The 26,470-nt window shown below is 37.0% G+C and overlaps 1 protein-coding gene across 1 annotated transcript; it reads left to right on the top strand.

Annotated features, from left to right (window-relative positions):
- Positions 1-1,758: 1,758 nt before the first annotated feature.
- nf2b (NF2, moesin-ezrin-radixin like (MERLIN) tumor suppressor b) lies at positions 1,759-21,448 on the top strand. Its single transcript, XM_052104266.1, has 17 exons — positions 1,759-2,011; positions 2,605-2,711; positions 2,799-2,924; positions 3,038-3,160; positions 3,305-3,388; positions 3,483-3,551; positions 3,656-3,738; positions 3,829-3,904; positions 6,555-6,692; positions 6,820-6,894; positions 7,502-7,615; positions 8,942-9,064; positions 9,316-9,533; positions 12,331-12,433; positions 14,570-14,709; positions 16,755-16,905; positions 19,434-21,448. The coding sequence occupies exons 2-17, from the start codon at positions 2,622-2,624 to the stop codon at positions 19,479-19,481; spliced, it is 1,761 nt and encodes a 586-aa protein (XP_051960226.1). The 5' UTR covers positions 1,759-2,011; positions 2,605-2,621; the 3' UTR covers positions 19,482-21,448.
- Positions 21,449-26,470: the final 5,022 nt, after the last annotated feature.

Raw genomic sequence — 26,470 nt, forward strand, 5'->3', positions numbered from 1 at the left:
GTTTAAATATATATCCAATCCATAACATGTGATAATATCTAGAAATTATTTTGTTACAACATTGGTTCTAGAGGTCCACCAATGCATGGAGCACTGAAGCTGCATAATCTACTGGTCGTTGTTGTCATTTCATGTAATTGTTACTTTTATTCCAGCAGACATCACCAGAGAAACCCAATGCATGAGATATTTTGAAAATATTTGAGGATATTAAGTGATAATAAGTGAGGATTCTACACATAGGTTACTCATTAGTATTTTCTCAGGCACTATTTGAGTCTAAATAGATGCACAATTTATGTAATTTCAGTAGTACACCCAAATGACAATAGTCAAAGTTCATGTGTTACACTTGCTATAGTTTCTTCATCAAATAGCAATGTCAAATGTAAATCAAGTCAATCACTGACACATCAGCGCCACCTTGAGTAACAAATAACATGTGTAATATGTATGTGTACACACATATGGAATTCTGATAATTCGCCAAATTGTCACACAAAAAAATCAGTGTGATATAGTACTAATTTCTCTTGACATAAACAAAGAAACATTATATCAAGTGATAGTAAACTTATATAGATATGAAATAATCATACAAATATGATTTATGGAAACACAAAAACATAAATTACACCATTACATATCTTGGGTCTTTAATGAGGGGTTCCGGGGTTCATTAAAGGGCTTGTTTACACCTGGCCGCTTCATGTGTTTTCATTGATCAGATAGCTATCCAATCATGAAAAGAACTACCGAAACGCATTTGAGACAGTTTGCAATCCGATTGCTCAGACTACTTCAGGAGGTGGTTTGTGACGCATTACAGATAAAACTGGTCAGGTCTAAATGCATCTGGCTGTTCAAGTCACATATGTAAACTTAACCCCACCCAAACAGAAGTACGTCATCATAGGAAAAATAAGAAATATAACAGCTGTCACCGAATATTTGCATAGGGCTTGCGTCGTGCAGTAAATATTAAAAAGAAAGAGATGAATGCATGTTGTAGGAGAGACTGAACTGTTTTCCTTATTTATTTGATCCAGGTCGATGATAAAACTGAAAATAAACACTAACGTATGCACATCTACGAGAAGCCCCTAGGGCAAAAACTTACAGCACGCCCAAACTCAGACATGTGTGGGCAGGGAAAATTCACTTAAAATAATAAATCACAATTCACTGCCCAGAAGTGAAATCTGTTTTATTAGCATATAACATAGGAAATGAAGATCGGATATATATATCCTTAAGTCTATTTATATTCATCCAATTTACCAGATTTTTACTATATTTACAGTGCTGGGCAAAAGTTTTAAGCATTTGGGAAAAATGTTGCATAGTAGGATGTCTTTTAATAATGACATAAATTGTTTTAATTTATCAATTAACATCATACAAAGTCCAGTAAATATAAAAAAGATACATCAGAATCAGAATCAGCTTTATTGCCAGGTATGTGTAGGCTACACATACGACGAATTTGACTCAGGATTGTACATTGCTCACTATGTGCTTCCTCATACAAAAATGTACTGTACGTACACGCACGCACGCACGCGAATATATATATATATATATATATATATATATATATATATATATATATATATATATATATATAAATCTTACAATGTTGTATTATTATAATACAATAATTGTAACAATGTATTTGATAGAATGCAGACAAATCACAGTACTGTAGTCTCACATCCCATAATCTGATCTCCTTCCTTCCAGTAGAGGACAGCAACGACAAACAATAACAAAGTGCTACTAAAACTCCCTATCATGCGGATTGTAGTCGAGATTTATTTACCACAACCGTCTATCTTTTGAGTTAATATGAAAATGAGACGTTTATTTAGAGTTTCGCGTACTTTCCGACTCTTTTTTACAGTGATTTCGATGTAGGGGACGAACAGGACTTGAGTTTCCATTGTTGTGGTTTTGCGGGAGACTGAAAACTCCTACCCGTGGATCAGGCCTGTGTTAACACTTACACTAGGTGAGTGACTAATATAATATCTACTGGTTGTATTCCTACATATTTTAAAATTCTTATGTCTTTGTGACTTAATTTAGACGATAAATACTCCAAAAACTACTCCGAGTACATGTAGCACTGTGCTACAGATCCTTAGCGCTGCTATCATGAATCAATCAAAAGTTATTAAGGATACGACTATATTTTACTTTTTAAAGGGCCAAATGCTGCTGCGAACGAAAAAACAAAACAAATACAACACCAGTTTGTTTTGATAGTATTTCATCGTTTGTCACCTAAACGAGCTTTATTGACTCGAATGCTACAAACTCGTTGTGTAAAACTTAGCGGACTGTTCAAAATCTTTATTTGCTGACTCAATCATTGGTCTAGAAGCCTAATAATGGTGTCCGTTAAAACGAAAAGAAGTGGTTAGTGTACATCATTGGATGTAAACTACTCCTTAGCATGCATGGGACTCACTTGTGGTCGCCTGACGCTATGCATTTAAAGAACCATCTGCCATGTGGAAGCAGCAAAGTGATGAGACAGATGCTGCACTCATGATATATACAGACGTTCAAGTCATTATAGAATCATTTTTATGCTTTCAGGTGTTTAAGAAGTGAAAATGTCGATTTTGGGTCTAAAAAAGAAGCAGCCAAAGACTTTTAAAGTCAAAGTCATCACTATGGATGCTGAAATGGAGTTCAGTTGTGAGGTAAACATACTGTATGAACACATGCATGTTGTGTCTGGTTCTGTGTCCTGTATTGACATGCTTCTGTGTTTTTTTATAATCTTACAGGTCAAATGGAAAGGGAAAGATCTGTTTGATCTTGTGTGTCGGACTATTGGACTGAGGGAAACATGGTTCTTTGGCCTTAGATATACAGTAAAAGACACCTATGCATGGCTGAAGCCTGATAAACGGGTGAGTGATACAGCAGTTTGGATAAAAATGTTACAGTGTGAAAAGAGACTTATGATCATGTGGATGTGCACATGAATACTCTGACAGATCTGTTTATTTTCACATTATTGTAGGTTTTGGATCAAGAAGTTCCAAAGGATTCTCCGATAACATTTCATTTTCTTGCCAAATTCTTTCCTGAAAAAGTTGAGGATGAGCTTGTTCAGGAAATTACTCAGCATCTCTTTTTCTTACAAGTATGTGGGAGTTGTTCTGATGGATCTGGCAGGATTTCTATTCATGATGGTCTTTCTGTTGTACAAAAACCTCTTTGGGGGTTTTATTTTCTTTTGAGAGCCTTGTACAGTCAAAATGAATGGTCTGTTTGTCTTCTCACCCAGGTTAAAAAGCAGATATTAGATGAAGAGATATTTTGTTCTCCAGAAGCCTCTGTTCTTTTGGCGTCATATGCTGTTCAAGCCAAGGTTGGTCTCCATATCAGTGTTTGTGTATGCATTTAATTATGTAGCGCATATATACTGTTTATTAAATATTTTCTGTTTGTGAATGTTTCTGCAGTATGGGGACTATGATCCAAACTTTCACAAGCCAGGCTTCTTAGCGCAAGATGAACTCTTGCCCAAAAGAGTGAGTAATGGTTGTACTCATTGAGAATAACTTAAAGGATTAGTCACCAGTTTATTTGTTATTTAATTTGACTCTTACATTGATAGTTTGTGTTATGTTTCCAGGTGCTAATGCAGTATCAGATGACTCCAGACATGTGGGAAGAGAAAATAACTGCTTGGTATGCTGAACACAGAAACGTCACAAGGTTAGACATTTGATATCCTATCTGTCTGCGTAAAACACCTTTCACACTGACCCCATGACCAACGCACTCTTATTTGTGTTGTGTTTGTAGGGACGAGGCTGAGATGGAATATCTAAAAATAGCACAGGATTTAGAGATGTATGGAGTTAGCTACTTTTCTATCACAGTAAGTCTTTTGTTTTCTTTAATAAATATGGCTCCATTTTTATATAAACTGCTTGGGAGAAACCAAACCTCTTTTAGAGTCACTAAATGAGTGTTTGGGGTTGCTTGGCAAGATTGATCTCCTCTTGTTATTAGTATTGGGTATTTTGAAGAACAGTGTCGAAAATCATCATAGCCCTTCTGAATAGTCACTTTTTTGTCTTATAGCCTGAAATCAGACCCCATAAAGATGTATTTACAAATTTACAGCATTCAAGTAATTAAAAAAATGCAACAGTTCCAAAAATGTATAAAAGATGAAAAACTAAATTAACAGGGTTTGAAAAGCGATCATACTCCTGGATATAATACTTTAATGACAGTCATCAGCCTGTATGAATGTCTCTACAAGCTTCTTGCACATAGATTGGTGAATGTTTTCAAAAAAACCATTTGCCACATGGAATCAGAATCCTCCATGGTCAGAGAAGTATTCCAGAAAGCAGGTTAAGTGACTCAGAATAAGTGGAAAACCTCAGCTTTCTGTTCCAAAAACTGAGGGAACTTTCAGGGTATGTTAGTAGCCATAGCAACTTACTCTCTGAACATAACCTGCTCCGGAGTAGTTTATTTTAGGTAGATGTTAGTACGTTTCAGAGGCTCTCAGCACATGCGTGCCCTTTTAATAACGGCACAGTGGGCGAGAGAGTTCAGATTACGCACAATATTATACATTTAAAGCAATATTACAGTAAACTGCAATCTGTACTTTACCTAACAAATCTTCCTTACTCTGGCATTTCCAGTCTCACACTTGATTTGCATTCAAATGTGAACAAACTGTGTACATTGTGTTTTAACTTTTAATGGGAAGGTTTTAATACTGTGATATGTTTTAATGCAGAACACATTGGGAATTCCCTGCACTCTTTACTGTGAAGACAGGGCTTTATGTATTTATATTTAGCCCTTCTGATAAATAATTTTTATTCTATAAATTTCATAGAATAAAATGATTATAGTACCCACATTCTATTTAGTTCTTTCAGTCAATGAATATTAATGTTATTTAAAAAATTACATTCCATAGTATCAATATGTAGGTAATGTCTGCCAATTAAAAGCTTAAGCAATTAATCACTCGTTCTTCTTCTTCACTATCTAGATAATATGTGATAATTTCACATACCACAGATATAGAGGTTAGAGATTTTATTTCTTATCACTCTAATTCATGTAGGCTACTGTACATATAAATGCACACATTTCCAGACTTGTTCATTGTGCTCTCTTTATTATCTGAAAATATAAAGTTAGATTTTTGTCTCATCAGAGGGGTATTCCAAAATGGAATAACTTATATTCGGAGAAAACAAAACACAGCACACCACCCAAAACATACCATACCTACTGTGAAGCATGGTGGTGGCAACATTATTTTGTGGGGGTTTCTCTTCAGCATGGACTGGTAAAAAGGTCAGGATTGAAGGGAAAATGGATGCTATCATGTACACCCAAATTCTTGAGGAAAATCTATGGCCCTCTGTTACGACCCTGGCCATCCTCTTTCCATGGCTGCAGCATGAGGGAGTTCTGGTTGGCTGGAGGTGTCATTGTTTAATTGATTGGGGGTTAGAATCAACACTCAATGGCATGCTCGACAACTAAAGATGAGCATGTGGTTCACATTTCAGCACAGCAATGACCCTACACACAACACCAATATAGGAAGGTCAATGTCTATCAGTGGCCAAGTCAGAGCGCTGACATAAATCCAATAGAAAACCTGTGGATGGACTTGAAGAGAGCAGTCCATCACCGTTCACCCAGCAATTTGACTGAACTGGAACAATTCTGCAAGGAAGAATGGGCAAATATTCCCCAATCTAGGTGCGCAATGCAAGTAGAGACATATCCAAACAGACTGATGGCTATCATTAAAGCAAAAGGTAGATCTAAGTATTAAATCCAGGGGTATGATCACTTTTAAAACCCTGCTATTCTATATTTTCAAATTTTATACATTCTTTACACATTGGAACTGTTGCCTTTTTTTGTTTCTTGAATGTTGTAAGGCAGAATGTGTAAATAAAGGTGGAATTTTTTTATTAGTGGTTTTTTATTTCAGCCTGTAACATACAAAAAAAAAGTGATTATTAGGGGCCTGGGTAGCTCAGTTAGTATTGATGCTGACTACCACCCCTGGAGTCGTGAGTTCAAATCCAGGGTGTTAAGTGATTCCAGCCAGGTCTCCTTGGCAACAAAATTGGCCCAGTTGCTAGGGAGGGAAGAGTCACATGGGGTAACCTCCTCGTGGTCACAATTAGTGGTTCTCGCTTTCATTTGGCGTGTGGTAAGTTGTGTGTGGGTTGTAGAGAGTATCATAAGAGTCTCCCTGATGTCATGCACAACGAGCCACATGATAAGATGGGCAGATTGACTGTATCAGAAGCAGAGGCAACTGAGACTTGTCCTCCACCACCCGGGTTGAGGTGAGTAACCGCGCCACCACCAGGACCTACGTAGTAGTGGGAATTGGGCATTCCAAATAGGGAGAAAAGGGAATAAAAAAATTATTATTCCAAAGGGGAATGATGATTTTCTATAGGCACTGTAACCTCTACATTTAAGACGGTGTACAGTTACATCTCTGCTACTGTGCTGTTTCACAGCAAAACAAGAGGGACACAGAGCTGCTGCTTGGAGTTGATGCCCAAGGTCTTCACATCTACAGCCCCAACAATAGGCTCACCCCTAACAAATCCTTCCCCTGGAGTGGAATCCGAAACATCTCTTACAGTGAGAAAGAGGTTGGGAGAAAAACAAAATTCTAGACCAACATTTTTAATTAACATCTGTATGTTAAACAAGCAAAATGTTTATTTTGACACCTTTCAGAGTAAGTGATGCAAAAATATGTTTCTTTCTTATTATTAGTTTACTATTAAGCCATTGGACAAGAAAAAGGAAGTTTTTAAATTCTACTCCTCTCAGCTGAGAGTTAACAAACTGGTGAGTTTCTTTCATGATTATGTACTCTCACTGAACACTTTTATTAGGTACACCTGTACACCTACATTTTCATGCGTCTAATCAGCCAGTTGTGTGGAAGCAGTGCAATGCATAAAATCATGCAGATATGGGTCAGGATATCTTTCAGGTAATGTATACATCAACCATCTGAAATTTGACCAGAACATTTTAGGTAACTTTGGGGGGGTTAATGTGATCTCAGTGATTTATACCGTGGCATTATTGTTGGTGCTAAACGGGCTGCTGTTACTGCTGAGTCTCTAGAGTTTACTCAACATCCAGTAAAGCCTTGTTGATGAGAGAGGTCAACGGAGTTTGGCCACATTGGTTCAAGCTGAAAGAAAGGCTATGGTAACTCAGACAACCACTCTGTACAATTGTTGTGAGCGGAATAGCATCTCAGAATGCACAACACATCGAACCTTGAGGCGGATGGGCTACAACAGCATAAGACCACGTTGGGCACTTTATTAGGACCTTAGAGTTCCTAATAAATTGCTCAGTGAGTGTATAATATTGCTGTTATAACACAAAGCATTTTCAATTCGTTGCAATGTTCAGTCCTAATGTCTTTTGTGCATATTAGATCTTACAGCTGTGTATTGGGAACCACGACCTGTTTATGAGGAGGAGGAAGGTGGATTCTATAGAAGTGCAACAGATGAAGGCCCAGGCCAAAGAGGAGAAGGCTAGGAAAAAGGTCTTTCTGATTTATACATCTAATTAAACATTCCATTCATTAGATTGATGTTCATTATCATTAACTTTGTTCATTCAAGCAAAGTTAATTAGTCTTTGTTTAATTAGTTTAATATAGTGTTTGAGTCTACCTTTGTAGAGTCAGTCTTTAACCAATCGAGTCCAAACGAGGTTCGGCCTCAAGACCGAGTTCATAACAGTCCAAGAGGATCTGTTAAAATTGTTACCGTAAACTTAACACTGAGCCATTACGTCAATATTTTAAGCTTATTTTAACCTGCACTACTAAAAAAAGTGTCAATACATCTGTTTAATTTCATATTAATATCTTATAATTAGTAACATGCTGAACAAACTTCAGAGTGGTTTCAGAACATATGCTATTAGTTTATGTAAACAACACTTAATGAACAATACTTTTTTTGTCCACACATGTTTTATTGAATTTTGTTGACATTTCAATAATTTGTTGCTTTTCCCCACTCAAACAAAAACTATAGTGAAATAGGCTATATAGAAGAGAACAACTGCGTCATTAAAACCAGGGTTATTATAGTTTTGAATTTGAATTTGTTTTTATTTAAATTTCATTTTTGATTTGTCCTTTCAATTTAGTTTAGTTTTATCTAAAATTATCTTTCGCTAATAAAAAGTCTATATTTAGATTTGTTGTATGTCTCTATTTGCCGGTGTTTGGGAAAATACATACAAATGATTCAACATAGTAGTAATTAGCACTCACTGAGAAGTTACATCTCACGATTTGACTGCAAATGGCACGTTGGGAAAGCTCTTTATATGCTGCAGAAATGGGCAAAGATTGTATTTTGCTTAAACTGTTTATGACCTTACCCATTAAAGGAACACAGTTTAAAGGCATTGACATGACCTTACACATTGTTAATGCTATATTACTAAAATCATTTTCCGGGTTTAATACAAGTTGAGCTTTTTCGACTTCTCGACAACATTTGTGGCATAATGTCAATTACCACGTAAAATTATTTTAGTTAAAAAATGTAATTGCATAAGATACGTTACAAGACCTTATATTAAAACCGAAACATTAATTTAATGTTTATCATGTTTAATCTTTATTAAAGAGAATCAATAAGCTAACACTGAGTGTACTGATTTGTGAAGTAAATATTAAGCCTTGTTTATTATAAAGTACAGTATAAAGAACAACTGAACAGAATCAGATCTTTTTGTTTTAAGAATGTGTGGTATGTTTCAAGTAACATTTGTGGTGTTTTTTTTATTAAAAATCTTTTTTCTGATATTGCTTTTGTTTCTTTCCTCTCCAAATGGCTTTGTGTGTGTTTAGGTTGAGCGTCAGATTCTTGCACGGGAAAAGCAGATGAGGGAGGAAGCCGAGCGTGCAAAGGAAGAAATGGAGCGTCGTTTGTTCCAGCTTCAGGACGAGGCCCGAATGGCCAATGATGCTCTAGTGAGGATTTTGCCTTGCTTTAAATTGCATGATGCTAAAAATCTTACTCCCTTTTCTCTGCCAGCTTGTGATATATTTCCTTAGAGCCACAGCATTATAAAGTACGTGGCTTGAGTTGTCCCATAAATCTGGCAGTAAATTTGAATTAGGTCCAAACCATTGTCCTGGACTCCTATTAGAATTCCACTCATGGTCTGAGAGTCCCTGAGCTTTATCCTGTAAGCTGTTCTTTACTGTCTGCTTCTTTGTAGCTGCGCTCCGAGGAGACGGCTGACCTTCTGGCAGAGAAAGCCCAGATCGCAGAGGAGGAGGCCAAACTACTCGCCCACAAAGCAGCCGAGGCAGAGCAGGAGAGGCAGAGGTTAGAGGTCACGGCCCTCAAGACCAAAGAGGAGAAGAGACTAATGGAGCAGAAGATGAGAGAAGCAGAACAACTGGCGGTTAAACTTGTTGAGCAGTCAGAAAGAAGGTGGGCCATTACAGTTGTGATGATACCAACACTTCAGTAGTCAACACTAAAACCAGTGAAATTTCATGAATCTCCGTAGTGATTCTGATAGCAGAGCAAAAACGAATATTCCAATGAACACACTTTTATTAAAAGGGTTACATTTAAATATAAAAAATTGCAACAATAGCATTTAAATTTCTCACTTGATTTAGAAGTATTTCAGAAAGTATTTCTCTGCTTTAATAAAGGTTAAACATGATAAACATTAAATTAATGTTTCGGTTTAAATACAAGGTCTTGTACGTGTCTTATGTAATTACATTTTTTAACTAAAATAATTTTCCGTGGTAATTGACATTATGCCACAAATGTTGTCGAGAAGTCGAAAAAGTTCAACTTGTATTAAACCCGGAAAATGATTTTAGTAATTGCTTCAAGTTTTTCAAGGTATTTTGTAGATATATAAAGGATTAGTTCACCCCAAAATTAAAATAACTCACCCCTGTGTTGTTATAGCCCTATATGACTTTCTTTCTCTTTCTTAACACAATGGGAGAAATTTTTAAATCTCTACCTGAACACAAAAGTATAATTCAGAAGTCTAATAAATTATTCCATGTAACTCATGATTGTTATGAAAGCATACAATAAGGTTTGGTGCAAACCATATTATGTATAATTTAGTGAATTGTTCACTGGCTGTTGATCTCATGTGCATGTTCGTGATAGGGCACGAGAGCAACAGTTCACACAGGGCCTTAATGACATTGGGGCATTCAAGCGAAAACTTGTTTTGTTGATCTAAAAACAGGTCTGCCACAGCGATAGCGACAACAGAACATAACACAGCTGCACAAAAAACAGAATAGAACTTGCTAAACATGTCTGAAGAGTTTGTAGTCGAAGAATTTATGCATTTCTATGCCCAGCCTTATTCTTTTGAGCGGCAGCCACAGTCACACCTTGACCTAACCTGGCAGCAAACGACATGTGATAAAAGGTATATTTTCTATGTTTATCAGAGTTTTTGTCCTAACTATCAGTGATGAGCAACGGTACATTCTATCGATTGCTTGTTTTCTATTTTCGGCATCGCGCGTGAACTGGCACTGGTCCAAAGATATATAAAACATAGAAATGCATAAATTCTTCAACTACAAAGTTCTGTTCTTTGGTTTTTGTGCAGCTGTGTTGTGTACTTTGTCATTATCGTTAGTGAAGACAATATTTAAGATAAACAAAACAAGTTTTCTCTTCAGTGCCCCAATGTCACGAAGGGGCTGCTTGAACTGTTGCTCTCGTGCCCTAACATGAACCTGCACAGGAGATCAATGGTCAGTGAACATTTTTACTAAATAATACGTTAGATTTCTGTGTTTTTCTCACCAAACCTTATTGTATGCTTTCATAACAATTATGCGTCTCATGGAATATTTTATTAGATTTTTGAATTATACATTTGTGTCCTTTGAAGCTTGTAGAAATGGTCACTATAAACTGCCATTGTATGACATGACTACGCAACATTGTTTCACAATTTCTCTCTTTGTGTTAAGAAAAGCAAAGAAAGTCATTTGTGGTTATAACAACACGGGTGAGTAAACAATGATTGAATTTTAGTTTTTGGGTGAACTGTCCCTTTAAGTAAACAGTCAGTATTAAAGAACAAAAAGTAAGTAAATTACGAGCCGTGTGTATTACGAGCCGTGAGCCAGTTCGATTTAGTGTTTTGATGTCTTTCCTATTGAAACAATAAGTGGATGCAGGACATGTTTAATGACTCATCCCATGTTTAAAAATAAACAGACAAAAGCCTGTAGTTTACAGCCACACACACACACACACCCACACCCCTTTCCACCATGCTGCTTATGTTACTGGGGAAATGTAAGAAGTGATTTCATTACTGGCCAGCTTTTCCAAAGACTTGAGAATGGAACAATGATCTAACTGACAACAATAATCCCTAACAAGCCCACAAACACACATAGCACATCACGGTCTTTGCTTATGACGACACTGGAGCTGTCGTGCAAGTCCAATGCAGATGAATAAGAAACAAGCGAGTAAAAGATAATACATCCATGTTTTGAATCACAATACACTAAGCATAAAGAATAAAGAACACTTACTCGAACTGTACATCCCACAAAAAATATAAATAAAATCCAGCAACTTTCCTTGTGTCAGTTAGCACACAGTCAGAACAGTTGTAGGGGGAGGGTATGTTCTCATTCTAAAAAGCACTTGATTTCCTCCTTCACCCCACAACGAACCCTGTTACACTTATATATTCTGAAGATTAATTTTGTCAGTGTTTAGGACTACACTAGCATGTAGGTGACCTTAAACCTAATAGATGTGGACTAAAAGCAGCATAAATTCAATCGATTTCACAGGGTCTTTAATACTGATGTTTGACTAATATTAACAACATAAGCAGTGGCAGGTCTATAATGCTGCACTTACATCTAGGGTTTTTTTTTCTACCCATTTAAATTTAGTTTAACTCAAGACATTACCAACTGTGTTTACCGTAATACCTTGTTTAAAGTAAGAGTAATTTTGATTTAAGGAGTACATAGTTCTTTGAGCAGCACTAATCCCTCAGGTACCAAATTGAGTCAGTACATGGTACTACCAATACTATAGAAAGACTGTTATCATTAAATTTGTTTAACTTTAGTTTCGACTTGTGTACCAATGTACAGTTATTTTGAAATTCTTATTGATACCAATTAACCTGGAATAAGAACTTTAAAGGTGCTAATGCAACTAGAGAAGTTTAATTCTTACTTGTTTTTGTGGCCCCCAGACTGAAGGAGGCTGACCATCTGAAACAGGACCTGAATGAGGCTAAAGATGCAGAAAGAAGAGCTAAGCAAAAACTTTTGGAAATCACCAAAACAACATATCCTGTAATGCTGCTAAAATACATTTACAAATAAATGCTGCTTTATACTGTATTTATAAGGCTTTTAAACATATACTGTTGAAGTCAGAAATTTACATACACTTAGGTTTAAGTCATTAAAACTCTCTTTGCAAACTATAGTTTTGGCAAGTCGTTTAGGACAGGGGTTTTCAAGCTGGGGTCCGTGGATCTCCATGGGACGAAAGTGGGTGCTATGGGGTCCTTGGGAAATGTAAGAAGAAGAAAAATTATGATTTTTCAATATGTATATTTAGGGCTGTCAAAGTTAACATTAAGATATTTGTTATCTCGGTTTAATGCAAAAAAAAAACAAAAAACACATTAACTAAATTTAAATATTATAACTGTTTCATTTTGCTTTCGAAAGACTGGTTGGAAATCAATAGATTTATTGGGCTATTTTTTTTTCTATTGACGGCGATTGTTCTAAAAGCAAAAAATTCAAAACCAAATCAGCATTTCATTTTGTGAAAATATTTTTGGGTTTTAATACAATGACAATATAGATGCCATTTATATTATATGGAAAAATGTAGGGAAAACATGTTTATAATGTAATGCATAAATTTATTTTCAAATAGTATATACTGTACTGTACAAAGTCGTGGGCACATAAGATGTTCACAAAAATATTTGTTATAAGATGGTTATTTATATTTTCAGCATTAGTGTGTATAGGAAATATACATTTTAGACTCCCAAACACTTTATTTGCAAATAGAATAGAAAAACAGTGAGCCCTGCAACAGATGGCATGGTCCTCACACAGCCCCCACTGAACATCGAGTCAGTCTGAAATTAAATGAAGAGACAGAAGCAATTGAGACAGGCTAAATAGATAGAAGAACTGTGGCAAATTCTCCAAGAAGCTTGGAACTTACTATCTGCCAACAACCAAGAAAAACTATGTCCAGGTCTACCTAGGAGAATTGGGGCTGTTTTGAGGGCAAAGGTGGCCACACCAAATATTGATTTAGCTTTTTTATATTTACTGGACTTTGTATGACGTTAATTGATAAAAGAAAACTATTTATGGCATTATTTTTGAAGACATCCTCACTATGCAACATTTTCCCCAAGTGCCTAAAACTTTTGCACAGTACTGTATGTTTTCTTATACATTAATATATATATATATATATATATATATATATATATATATATATATATCACTTTTTTTTCTTTTTTTTTTCTAAAGAAGGGGGTCCTTGGGGAGATTGTCATACTTTTGGGTCCTTGGAATCAAAGAGTTTGAAAAACCCTGGTTTAGTACATCTAATTTGTGCACGACACAAGTAATTTTTCCAGCATTTGTTTACAGGCAGATTGTTTCACTTTTAATTGACTACATCACAATTCCAGTGGGTCAGAAGTTAACTGTGACTTTAAGCAGCTTGGAAAATTCCAGAAAATAATGTCAAGCCTAATTTAGATTTTGAGAGGCTAATTTGATTTGTACCTGTGGATGTATTTTAAGGTATAACTTCAAACTAACTGCCTCTTTGCTTGACATCATGGGAAAATCAAAAGAAATCAGCCAAGACCTCTGGTTTATCCTTTGGAGTAATTTCCAAATGCCTGAAGGTACCACTTCAAAATATCAAGACATCAGCCAGGAAGTTAAAGCTAAATGGGTCTTCCAAATGGACAATGACCCCAAGCATACCTTCAAAGTTGTGGAAATATTGCTTAAGGACAACTAAGTCAAGGTATTGGAGTGGCCATTTCAAAGCGCTGACCTTGATCCGATTGAAAATTTGTGGGAAGAACTGAAAAAGCTTGTGTGAACATGGAGGCCTACAAATGCAGTTACACCAGTTTTGTCTGGAGAAATGGGCCCAAAAAGTTTGACCCAACTTAAACATTTTAAAGGCAATGCTACCAAATTCTGACCCAATGGAAATGTGATGAAAGAAATAAAAACTGAAATAAATAATTCTCTCTACTATTATTCTGACATTTCACATTCTTAAAATAAAGTAGTGATCCTAACTGACATAAGACAGGGAATGTTTTCTACAACTAGATGTCAGGAATTGTGAAAAAGTGAATTTAAATGTATTTGGCTAAAGTGTATTTAAACTTCTGTCTTCAACTGTAGATTTTGTTATGTTTTCAGCTGATTGCAGCATACTCCAGCTCTTCTCCACCCGTTGGGCCTGACAGTCCAGACATGGCTGTAGAAATGGGCAGCTCCATCCGAATGGATTTCAAAGACTCCGATATGAAGAGACTTTCAATGGAGATTGAGAGAGAACGGTATGTACTTGATGTCATAGGTTTTTGGAAGGCATGAATATCTTTAAAACAAACAAACAAACAAAGCTGAATATAGCCCTTCAGTCATTGTCAATTTGTAGGTCAACCTGGAAGACTTATTTTCCATGGTTTCCTTCTAGAATTTGTATGGATTTTTAGAATAGCAGTTTATATTTTATGAGTAAAATTAGGTCTGTGATTAACATTACTTGAGGAGACTTTCCCATTTTTCCCCGAGTTGCTATACATTCAATGAGCACTTTATTAGGAACATTATGGTCCTAATAAAGTGCCTGACAAGTTCTTCTGCTGGTGTAGCCCATCCACCTCGAGGTTAAACGTGTTGTGTATTCTGAGATGCTATTCTGCTCACTACAATTGTACAGAGTGGTTATCTGAGTTACCGTAGCCTTTCTGTCAGCTCGAACCAGTCTGGCCATTCTCTGTTGACCTCTCTCATCAACAAGGCATTTTTGATCACAGAACTACTGCTTACTGGATGTTTTTTGTTTGTGGCACCATTCTGAGTAAACTCTAGAGACCGTTGTGTGGGAAAATCCCAGAAGATCCGCAGGTACACAAATTCTCAAACCAGCCTGTCTGGCACCAACAATCATGCCTTGGTCAAAATCCTGATGAATTGCACGTCATTCGTCAAGCACACAAACTTTTTACATCCTAGGCAAATGATCCGTAATGAATGATGTATAAATGATCTGGCAACTGAAATTTTTAAAGCAAGCAACGTTTTAAGAATTCACGTTTGAGGAGACTGCGTGTAATGTACACTCACCTAAAGGATTATTAGGAACACCATACTAATACTGTGTTTGACCCCCTTTCGCCTTCAGAACTGCCTTAATTCTACGTGGCATTGATTCAACAAGGTGCTGAAAGCATTCTTTAGAAATGTTGGCCCATATTGATAGGATAGCATCTTGCAGTTGATGGAGATTTGTGACATGGTGCATTATCCTGCTGGAAGTAGCCATCAGAGGATGGGTACATGGTGGCCATAAATGGATGGATATGGTCAGAAACAATGGTCAGGTAGGCCGTGGCATTTAAACGATGCCCAATTGGCACTAAGGGGCCTAAAGTGTGCCAAGAAAACATCCCCCACACCATTACACCACCACCACCAGCCTGCACAGTGGTAACAAGGCATGATGGATCCATGTTCTCATTCTGTTTATGCCAAATTCTGACTCTACCATCTGAATGTCTCAACAGAAATCGAGACTCATCAGACCAGGCAACATTTTTCCAGTCTTCAACTGTCCAATTTTGGTGAGCTCTTGCAAATTGTAGCCTCTTTTTCCTATTTGTAGTGGAGATGAGTGGTACCCAGTGGGGTCTTCTGCTGTTGTAGCCCATCTGCCTCAAGGTTGTGTGTGTTGTGGCTTCACAAATGCTTTGCAGCATACCTCGGTTGTAACGAGTGGTTATTTCAGGCAAAGTTGCTCTTCTATCAGCTTAAATCAGTCGGCCCATTCTCCTCTGACCTCTAGCATCAACAAGGCATTTTCGCCCCACAGGACTGCCGCATACTGGATGATTTTCCTTTTCACACCATTCTTTGTAAACCCTAGAAATGGTTGTGCGTGAAAATCCCAGTAACTGAGCAGATTGTGAAATACTCAGACCTGCCCGTCTGGCACCAACAACCATGCCACGCTCAAAATTGCTTAAATCACCTTTCTTTCCCATTCTGACATTCAGTTTGGAGTTCAGGAGATTGTCTTGACCAGGACCACACCCCTAAATGCATTGAAGCAACTGCCATGTGATTGGTTGATTAGATAATTGCATTAATGAGAAATTGAACAGGTGTTTCTAATAATCCTTTAGGTGAGTGTATGTTGTAGAACCAAACGTGAAAGTCTCTTTAAGTAATGTTAAACATAGACTTTATTTTACTCAACAAAAAACGGCATTCTAAAGACCTATGAAAATTTCCAGAGAGAACCCATGGATTGAAAATGATTGTCTGAGTTTTAGGTTTACAAACTGAACTGCTATATACTGAACATTGTGTGTCTCAGGATGGAGTACATGGAAAAGAGCAAACATCTTCAAGACCAGCTGAAGGAGTTGAAATCCGAAATTGAATCCCTGAAGCTTGAAGAGCAGCAGCAGGCTGGAATCTACAGCCTCAGGAGTTACACGGAACCTCCCTATGTTCCCCACAGCAATGTAAGAAACACTCAGACATACTGCATACTCAGCACCTTTCTGTTTACACTAGATCTTTTGGGGCTATTCCACTGCATGGTACAACTCTACTCAACTCAACTCTGCTCACCTTTTTGGGGTTTGCCACTGTGGATAGAACCTGGTACCTGATACTTTTTTTAGTACCACCTTGGTCGAGGTTCCAAGCGAGCCGAGCCGATACTAAATGTGTTGTCAAAATCCTGCAGATCACTGATTGGTCAGGGAGAATCGTCACTACCAGCGTCACTGCATTTCCAACACGCGACATCAACCCGCTAGTTTTAAAGTTAATCTCAGAAAAGTAAAGCGAGTTGAGGTGTAACGTGCAGTTGAAAAGTGCCGTTTGGCAGAGCTCACCAGTGAGGATTTTTTTCTACTTGCCTGTTCAACCCAGTTGTTCAGGGTTTTACTTGTCCTGCCAATATTTTCACTGGCCCCACTGCAAAAAAATAATAATCACATTTTATTTTTTAGTAGCATATTTTTTTATGTTTAATGTGCAATTTTTAAATAAAAAGTCAAATAATTGTGAAGATTTTTATTTTGCAATAATGATTTTCCTAGTCGTTAATTAAAGCCATTAGTCGACTAGTCGTTGCATGTTTATGCTATTAATTTAATTGCTTATATGTTGGGGGGCATCAGAAAATGGTTCCAGAGCTGAGAAAGAATGTTATAAGTAACATTGCTAACACTGTTCTACACTACAGAGAAATACTAAACTGTAATAATGATATAAAAAAATAAGTAATGTAATAATGAAATAAAAAATAAATATATATATATATATATTTCATGAAGGAGGGTGCATTTTCACACAATGCATTTTCCTGGATAACGAAATGCACAGATGAAGTAGCTTCTTTGCCAGAGAGATGTTGTCAACTATTGTAAAGCCATCATTCAAAAAGGTGTACAACACACATTTTAAATGCCTTATTTTTTTCTAGTTTCATTTGAACTTTTAGTTAAAATAAATGTAAAAAATATTCAAAGTTTGAAATAAAGGTGTCTTGTTTTATTGTGTAGGTTTAACCCTAACCCTGCTTAACAAAAATTATCCCATAGTACCAACGAGCGTCCAACCAGCGGTAATAAGTTTGTTGTTTTTTTCTTTTCTCTCAACCAACCGACCAATCAAAACTTGGTCGACCAAGACTCTTCTCATCGACTACTGGTCCTAGTGGGAAACCTGCAAAATTTTATGGTTTACACATAATGTGGATCCAACACATTTTATCTAAATGTATTTAACTGTTCACTTACTGTAAGCATAGCAGCACCAATAAACTATAAAATAGTCATGACATTTGAAATATTGATGAATGAAACTTTTTAATGACTATTTTGCGATCTGGTCCAAGTGTTTTTACCTGCCCCATCCTTCAATAACAGTTCCTTTTGAAAGCTTGAATATATTATGACTGGTTCACAAGGAATCCACTCTGATATGAATCTGTAAATACACATATGTGGTCCAAAGCACGGTGAAACAAGACGTGCACAAATACAGTATCATCCTGCACTGAAGTGCACGTTGCCAAAAATGCATCGAAATGGTCAAAAACGTCAATTTATTTCATGTTTACGTACACAATTAAAAACTGCGCCCATGGGCGCAATAACACATTCAAAACAGGAAAACCCAGAGCAGAGACAGAATGGCGTCTCCTATTCAGAGTTGTAACTTGACACTCGTCTTTTAAAAGCAGCCCAAGATATGTATCAAGCGGTCAAAGATGTCTGTCTAGTGCATGTTTCTATACAAAAATAATTCAAAATAGTCCAGATGGGTCCCCTTTAGTGTTCAGGAATAGTTAGTAGGCCACACTAGGCCTGTTTGTCCTGCTCTCTCTCTGAGCACAAACAGAGCCCCAGTGGGTGTGGCCATGGGTTTGATTATGTAAAGTAGGTGTTGATGTTGTAGATTTAGAGGCTGCCATGGATTACTGGGCCACCAAATGACGTAGGGAAGTCACAGGCATTATTGCGTTGGGTATTACATTGAGTTCTGACATTTACAGTATGTTTTTATAGTAGAATGACCTCTTATATACTGTATGTCAAAATATCAAGGATTTATTTATAATTTTAAACCCATTCTTACTGTTGCATCTCGAATAGCAAATGTTTACATTTGCAAGGAGTTTATACAAATTTACATGATTAACAAATATAAGACGTGGTGACAACGCAACTTTCCCAATAGGACAAGTGGCATTTTCCTCAGCTGGCCAGTTTCTCTCTTAAAATGATCTGAGGCCATACTGATTTTCGAGACCTGTTTGGATATATTATATAAATAGATACATCTGTTTGTTTAGACATTTTTATAGCCAACTTAGGGAAAGTTTGCTAAATGATAAAGTGGATGCTTGCTGTCAGATTGCTTAAAGGTTTATTGGAATTTCCCAGCCTATAATGTATAAAAAAATATTCAAATAATGGAATGGATACCATTCCAAGGAGACTGTAACAATGTTTTTATTATTCTCTTTCTGGTGCAGAGGAATTCTGCCTACATGGCTCAAATGGCCTTCTATGAGGAAGTGTGAAAGAACAGTCCAACCACTGTTTAAGGAGCACAAGGGGCCTGGAGAAACAACAGTTCACTGAAGCATGCATGTACACCAAAAATGCAAAAATAACCTTGTGTACTGTGCTTTTGAAGTTTAATATATTCATTTCCCCTTTTTTCAATTTATGTGTCAGCAATGCAATTGGTTTTTGTGCACGCTTCAAGTAATTTTGCTAATACCACAAATGGTTTGGCACTTTCAAGCTGAAACTGATTCATCTTTGTTTGTTCATATGACAACAATAGTTGGTCTGTAAATGCATAATGCAGATATATAGTGAAAAGAAAAGGGATGTTTCTCCAATTTTTCTTTTGGCCTATAATATTTTCCTTAGATTTTCCTATTATTTTACTTCAGGTTGCCTGATCAATATAACACTCAGTGCCTTTAACAAATGCAACCACACTGGTTGGCAAAAAATGCATTGTAGTTTTAACTACAGTATCAGCGAATGTCAAATTATTTAAGTATTTCCATGTTTTGGACTTTGGAATTTGTACTTTTCCTATTTTATTTTGTGCTTTTTAACAGTATATTGGATTGATTACTCTCCAATACACTATAGTGCCTTTTGGAACGCTTGCACTACTCAGTGGGTTAAATTATTCTCTACCAATATACTCTTTTCCTGGCACTATGGATCTTGTTCTGCTGGCCATGTGTCCCGCCTGACAAACATACCTGCTGTTATATTGATTACTCATTTTGGCTGGAGAATTTTGTTATTTTTTGACAGTGTTTGATATAGTGATACAAAGGCAGATTTATTGGTTTTTCTACAATTTCTGTTACCAAATTAAATTATGTTTTAGTGCTAGGGGTATGAGCTATGTTGACATTTCAACACTACGTGGTTTAGCCAAAATCTGAATGTATTTACAGGAGTAACAAACATTTCAAACTTTTTTTTTTTTTATCCCTCAAAAATAGAAATGACCGGCATAACTCAGATATGTAACCTTGCTTGATACCTCAACACTTTAAGCTGAAAGTATTATCTTTTGAAAAGTTGTCCTTTTTTTTTCTTCAAAATCTATTCAAAGTACATAGGATACATATATTTTTTGCATACATTTTTGTGAATGTTTTTATGCTTTTGACATGGTTTTTGGAGAACTTCTTTTTTTTTTTTTTTTTTTTTTAGAAAATATGCCTGTGCTTTCATATAAAGGGATGACTTCTAATATGGTTGAGTATTAAGACTGTAATGCCACCCATTATGTTATAGCTTGTCATTTTTTTATCAATTAGAAACCAGCCAGTACGTGAAATTAGATAATAACAATGCTTTGTTGGGAAATATCTATTGTAAATACACTACATGTATCTCAAAGTCTTACTATGAGTAGTGGGAGACATTCTTCTGTTATCAGCAGCATGACTGTGCACACTAGCCTAAGATGTCTTAAGACAGAGTGACTTCACAAGGCAACTGTTCATGTTTTAATGAATGCCACAACCACCTGCCAGTCTCTGCCCATTTGGTCCTCAAAACACAGTTTTTGATTTGGTATTTGTCTTTACCTCTCTGTACCACATAAAGTGCAGGGGGTATAACTTCATGAACATTAAGCATGGATAGATTTCACTCCTAATTTTAATTAATTTTCTATTGGAGCACAGTATCACTGCCTTTGTTTAGTATTTGTGCCATGCATCAGACACAGATGGTCGATATGGATGAGGATTTATAACCTTGTATGTGCAGTGAATTGTAAACTGAAAGTCAAATAAATGGCAAATGGATTTCAGAGTCTTGCTATGTGTTTGCCTTCTGGTGCAGATACTGTGAAAAACAATGCATTCTGTATGTAGATGATTTTATCTAGCACTTTGTGGTATTTTTCCTACCACTCCCTAATGTTTATCTCCTGAACATTCTTTAGTATCTCATGCATGTAGTACAAAATAGAAAGTCTCAAAATCTAATAAAAATGTTAATGTCTCAGAAAGTGCGAAGTTCCCTTCACTGCCTAAAGATGGCGTGGTAAACCACTTCTGTATCAACAAGTTAAGATTTTCCTTTGTATCCATATATATATATGTGTGTGTGTGTGTGTGTGTGTGTGTGTGCCTCATTAGTCACAGTGGCCAAATGGATGTGAGAGATGGAGAACACCACAATAACTTGGCTGGACAGACAACAGCAGAGTTATACAAAAGAAAGGCCAAAGTAGGCTTCTCTCTCTGCGGAGGCTTTCATTTTGAATGTTTCCCGCAAAATGTTAGAAATGTTCTACAACTCTATAAGTGCTTTTCTATGCTGTCATCTGCTGGGGAGTATCTATCCACATTTGCAGGAAAAATATGTAATTGGATTTAACTGGATTTCTGCATAAATTAGTAATAAGATTTGCTCTGATCCGATAGATGATCTACTGTGTCATAAAAATATTAATGACGGTAGGCATGTGTCACAACACAGTGCATCGCACCCTGAAGTGTATGGGGCTGAGTGCCCATAAAGAACCCTGACCACTGTCAAAAGCACCTACAATGGGCACATGAGCGAACTCAACCTTAAAACATTGGAAGAAGGTAGCCTGGTCCGATGAGTCCTGTTTTCTTTGACATCACGTGGTTGGCCGTGTACGTGTGTGCCACTTTGGGAAGACGACAAGGAGGGAGTGTGATGCTCTGGGCAATGTTCTACTGGGAATCTCTTGGTCTGGCCATTCATGTGGATGTCAATTTGACACGTGCCACCTACCTAAACATCGTTGAAGACCAGGTACACCCCTTCATGGCTTTGATATTCCCTGATGGCTGTGGCCTCATTCAGCAGGATAAAGTGCCCTGCCACACTGAACATATTGTTCAGGAATGGTTTGAGGAACATAATGAAGAGTTCAAGGTGTTGTCCAGGCCTCCAAATTTCCCAAATCTCAATCTGATTGATCATATGTGGGATGTGGTGGACCAACAAGTCCGATCCAAGGCAGCTCCACCTCGCAACTTACAGGACGTGAAGGATCTGCAGCTAATTTATTGGTGCCAGATACCACAGGACACCTTCATGGGTCTTTTATGGCACTTTTCCACTGATCGTTACGGTTCAACTCGCCTCAGCTTTACATTTCTGAGCTTGCATCAGAAAGTTTAGTGCCATCTCAATGTGGGTGGGATTATAGGCTGATCGTCTTAGTTGCGCTGCCTCTACTGCCATGACATCATCTTAAACACGACACAAACTGACCAAAACAATAACACAACTGCTAGCTGTTAGATACTAGCTCATTGTGCTGCATAAAGCAGTTGTTGCATGGTGATTTTACACAAGTGTAACAGTTAAATTGGCCTGGTTGTTTTAGAAGCAAGCTTCCAGTAGCTGGTTAATTAAATAAAGTGAAGCTTTCAAGCAGAGTTTAACGTAACAAAATGTACCATCCTCCATCATGGCTGAGTCCAGGGCACTCTCCCTCCCATTGCTCGCCAGTTGGATTAAACAGTATTTCTGCATAAATCTGATCTGATTTTTAAAATGTATGCATTTAACAATACACAAGTCTGCTTAAAGGAATAATCCGGGTTCAACATAAATTAAGATCAATTGACGGCATTTGTATCATAAAAATGATTAATACAAAAAATTATTTAGACTCGTCCCTCCATTTCTAAAAAAACTATAACAAAAATATTGGTTACAATAGGGCACTTACAATGGAAGCGAATGTGGCCAATCCGTAAACTTTAAAATACAGTTTCAAAAGTATAGCCACAAGACATACAAATTATGTGTTAACATGATTTTATTATGATAAAATCGCTAACTAACCATTTCTGTGTAAAGTTATTGCCAATTTTACAACTTCGTGGCATGACGATGCAATGTCAACAAACCCTAAAACAATTGTACAATTTTTAATGTAAACAACTTTACAGCTCAAATAATACATTCATTTTAACAGAAGAATTTATATTAGTGCTTTTATAAAATTATGAGCTTCAAATATCTGCCTTTAAACCCTCAAAAAATTGGCTCTATTCACTCTCATTGTAAGTGCATCATTGTAACTTAGTTGTAAAATGTTTGCCTTTTTTAAAGAAAAGTAGGGACCACATAATATTTTGTGGAAATCAACATTTCGTCATATCTGCTCATTCTGCTTTGATTGAGCTTAAGTTGTATTGAACACGAAAATTGCTTTAAAACAAATAACACACAAAGTAGGCTATTCACTAAATGCACTGTGTAAAAATTCACAGTGAAGTAGGCTATTGAATTCTTCAAAATTTAACTAAAGCAAGGAGTCAGAATGAAATTTGAGGTGTTGCTGCCATATTGAAAAAACAGAAGCAGCATTGCCTGATGTGAACTATGCCTAAAAATTAAGAAATTACAGAACACAAAGTCCATCTATCCATCCATCCGAGAAGATCAGAAGGCAGAGTGCATTATTTTACAACTTTCTAGACATTCTAGGAACTGAACTGATGGGTGAATTTAAGTAACCATCCTAGGGCTGGGAATCGATTCCAACACTATTTGGTTCTTCCATTGCGAGAGGTTGGGTGTCGCGAATCGACTCCAAAGATTGGAATCACATCTTCTCTGGGAATCGACTCCGCTAATGGGAGTGATTTGAGTGTTCCCCCCCTCAACCACTAAACATCTACAAATTCCAGAAGCCTTAATTGCACTGATTCAAAATCAAAGGATTATAAAAATGACTTCAGCTCAACGATCATAATTTATAGACTGATTTTATAGTCAGTCAGCTATCAGTAAATTCACTCCATTTGTTCATCTGTGTGAAGCAATCGCACATGCCATTCAACACACAGATAGCTGCTTTCCACACCTATAGTCTGCTGGTATTTTACTTTGGATTCAATTACAATCAAATTAAATGCCAAGTTTGTGACAGAAATTGGCATACAATAACAATTTTGCCGATGTTACAACACCTGTCTGCAACCAGGAGATGACAGAGGAGAATCAAGAAACAGCGAGTTAGCCCCCAGTTCACATCAGTTAATCAGTAGGTTAAAGGTTAAATGATCAATGGAGTGCACACATAAAGTGAACGCTTCTCCTTTCGGTATAGCACTCGACATATTTACGTTTAAATGTTTCTTTCATTCGTTTACATTTGACACAATATTTACATTAAAATTATTCTATAAAATCAAATTATATTTTAATATAGCTCTACGCTATGAAAATACTTCTACATTGCATGAAATAATCCAGTTTTACAAGAACTGTTTATGTTATTTATTTATCTATTCTTTTCTGGAATTAACTCTTTTCCGAAATCAGAATCGGAATTAAACAGGCCTACATTTGAAACTGTTCAGCCATGACGTTAATTTGTAGGCTAAAATGGAAGTCTTATTCACTATGGGTTCTCTCTGGATTTTCCTATGGGTCTTTATAATGGGGGTTTTCAATTTATGACTAAAATAAGGTCTGTGTTAAACATTACTTGACAATACATGGATGTTTTGTTCCACAAATTAAATTCCTTTCCCTCAAAGGTGAATTTTGAAGCTGTCGTGTGTTAAAATAAGTATGCAATTCAATACAGCTTCAGAATTCACCTTTGATGTATGAAAGTGTGTAATTCATACTGTAGAACAAAACCATATATTGTCAAGTAATGTTTACAACAGACTTAATTTTGCTTAATCCAAAACTGCCATAAAAAAACCCAAAGGAAAATCAAGAGGGAATCCATTCTCTTCTGGGTTTTTTGTGCTACAACCTGAACAGTCTATAGTACACAAAACTGGAAAGTATTTTCTCGACCTTGTGAACTCTAATCTGATTGGCTGGCTTTACATAACGTCTGCGAGTAAGGGCACACAGTTCTTTTTATAATTTTTTTATTATCTCTCCATCTAAGAACAAAGGTGTGTTTACAAGGTACCGAGTTCATACCTTCTGTGCTTTTGAGGATGAAATAATCACTTGATTTGCCAAAGTTTACAAGGTTAGTGATATCAAATCTTTGAAAGATATACACATTTTTGTTTATGGCACTTAGTAGCAAGTAAACGACATATCCAGAAGCAGAACCTGTAGCTCATCCGAAGAATAAGGTCATGGGTTCAATAAAAACATATAACGACTCGGTTACTAACGTAACCTCGGTTCCCTGAGAGGAGGGAACGACTATTGCGTAAGTAGCTTACGCTATGGGAAAACTCAGTTTCTCGAGAAATATTGAAGTCTTTATGTAAAACGCATTGCAGCTGCACAGCAGACAGTGATGAGCGAGGCAGCTCGGTCATTGGCTGTGCTGCGGCAACTGCTCGAACCAGTGACGGGCGACTTAGAACAGCGACCAATGGGGCGCGTCCCGCATTCAGCGCTCAGAGCCTGCTGAAATTAGCATATGAGGGCTATATAATGAGCGTCCCGTCATGCCAGTTCTTTTAGGTTCAATCGACTGAAGCGAACTGACCAAGCACAGACACGGCAGCTTACTCAATAGTCGTTCCCTCCTCTCAGGGAACCGAGGTTACGTTAGTAACCGAGTCGTTCCCTATCGAGAGGTCTCTCCTATTGCGTAAGTAGCTTACGCTATGGGAACACCATGTAAAACGCCGTGCGTGCTGACTTCAGCTCTATAAAGCCAGAGGCAGGTGCCTGAGCCTTAAAGCAAAGTGATATTCCACGAGCCGCCAGCGGCGAGCTATATAGTGGGGTATGACAGGAGCCCTTGCCTTCAAGGTGGGAGCTCCTTGTACAAACACAAGCACATATCTCATGTACTGAGCTTTTGTGTATTGGTACGCATAATAAACCCTCTAAGTCGGTCAGAGACGGACCTTATAAGGGAGGAGATGATACCCAGCATATACATACTCCAGTTCATTCCACAGTCAGACTGATAGAATGTTGGAATGCAGTGAGGGGACCTGTAGGTTATAAAACCTGATAAATGTCGAAGGCGAGGCCCAGCCTGCCGCCGCACAAATATCTTCAATGGGTATCCCACTCGACCATGCCCACGAGG

The sequence above is a fragment of the Xyrauchen texanus genome, chromosome 34, assembly GCF_025860055.1.
Source record: "Xyrauchen texanus isolate HMW12.3.18 chromosome 34, RBS_HiC_50CHRs, whole genome shotgun sequence".
In the NCBI taxonomy this organism is placed as follows: Eukaryota; Metazoa; Chordata; class Actinopteri; order Cypriniformes; family Catostomidae; genus Xyrauchen; species Xyrauchen texanus.

Excerpts from the sequence above, each read along its gene's own strand:
- nf2b (XM_052104266.1), top strand. The coding sequence starts at position 2,622 with ATGTCGATTTTGGGTCTAAAAAAGAAGCAGCCAAAGACTTTTAAAGTC. Across the intron at positions 9,534-12,330 it reads GTTGAGCAGTCAGAAAGAAG|ACTGAAGGAGGCTGACCATC; the intron begins GTGGGCCATTAC and ends TGTGGCCCCCAG. Across the intron at positions 12,434-14,569 it reads TCACCAAAACAACATATCCT|CTGATTGCAGCATACTCCAG; the intron begins GTAATGCTGCTA and ends TTATGTTTTCAG.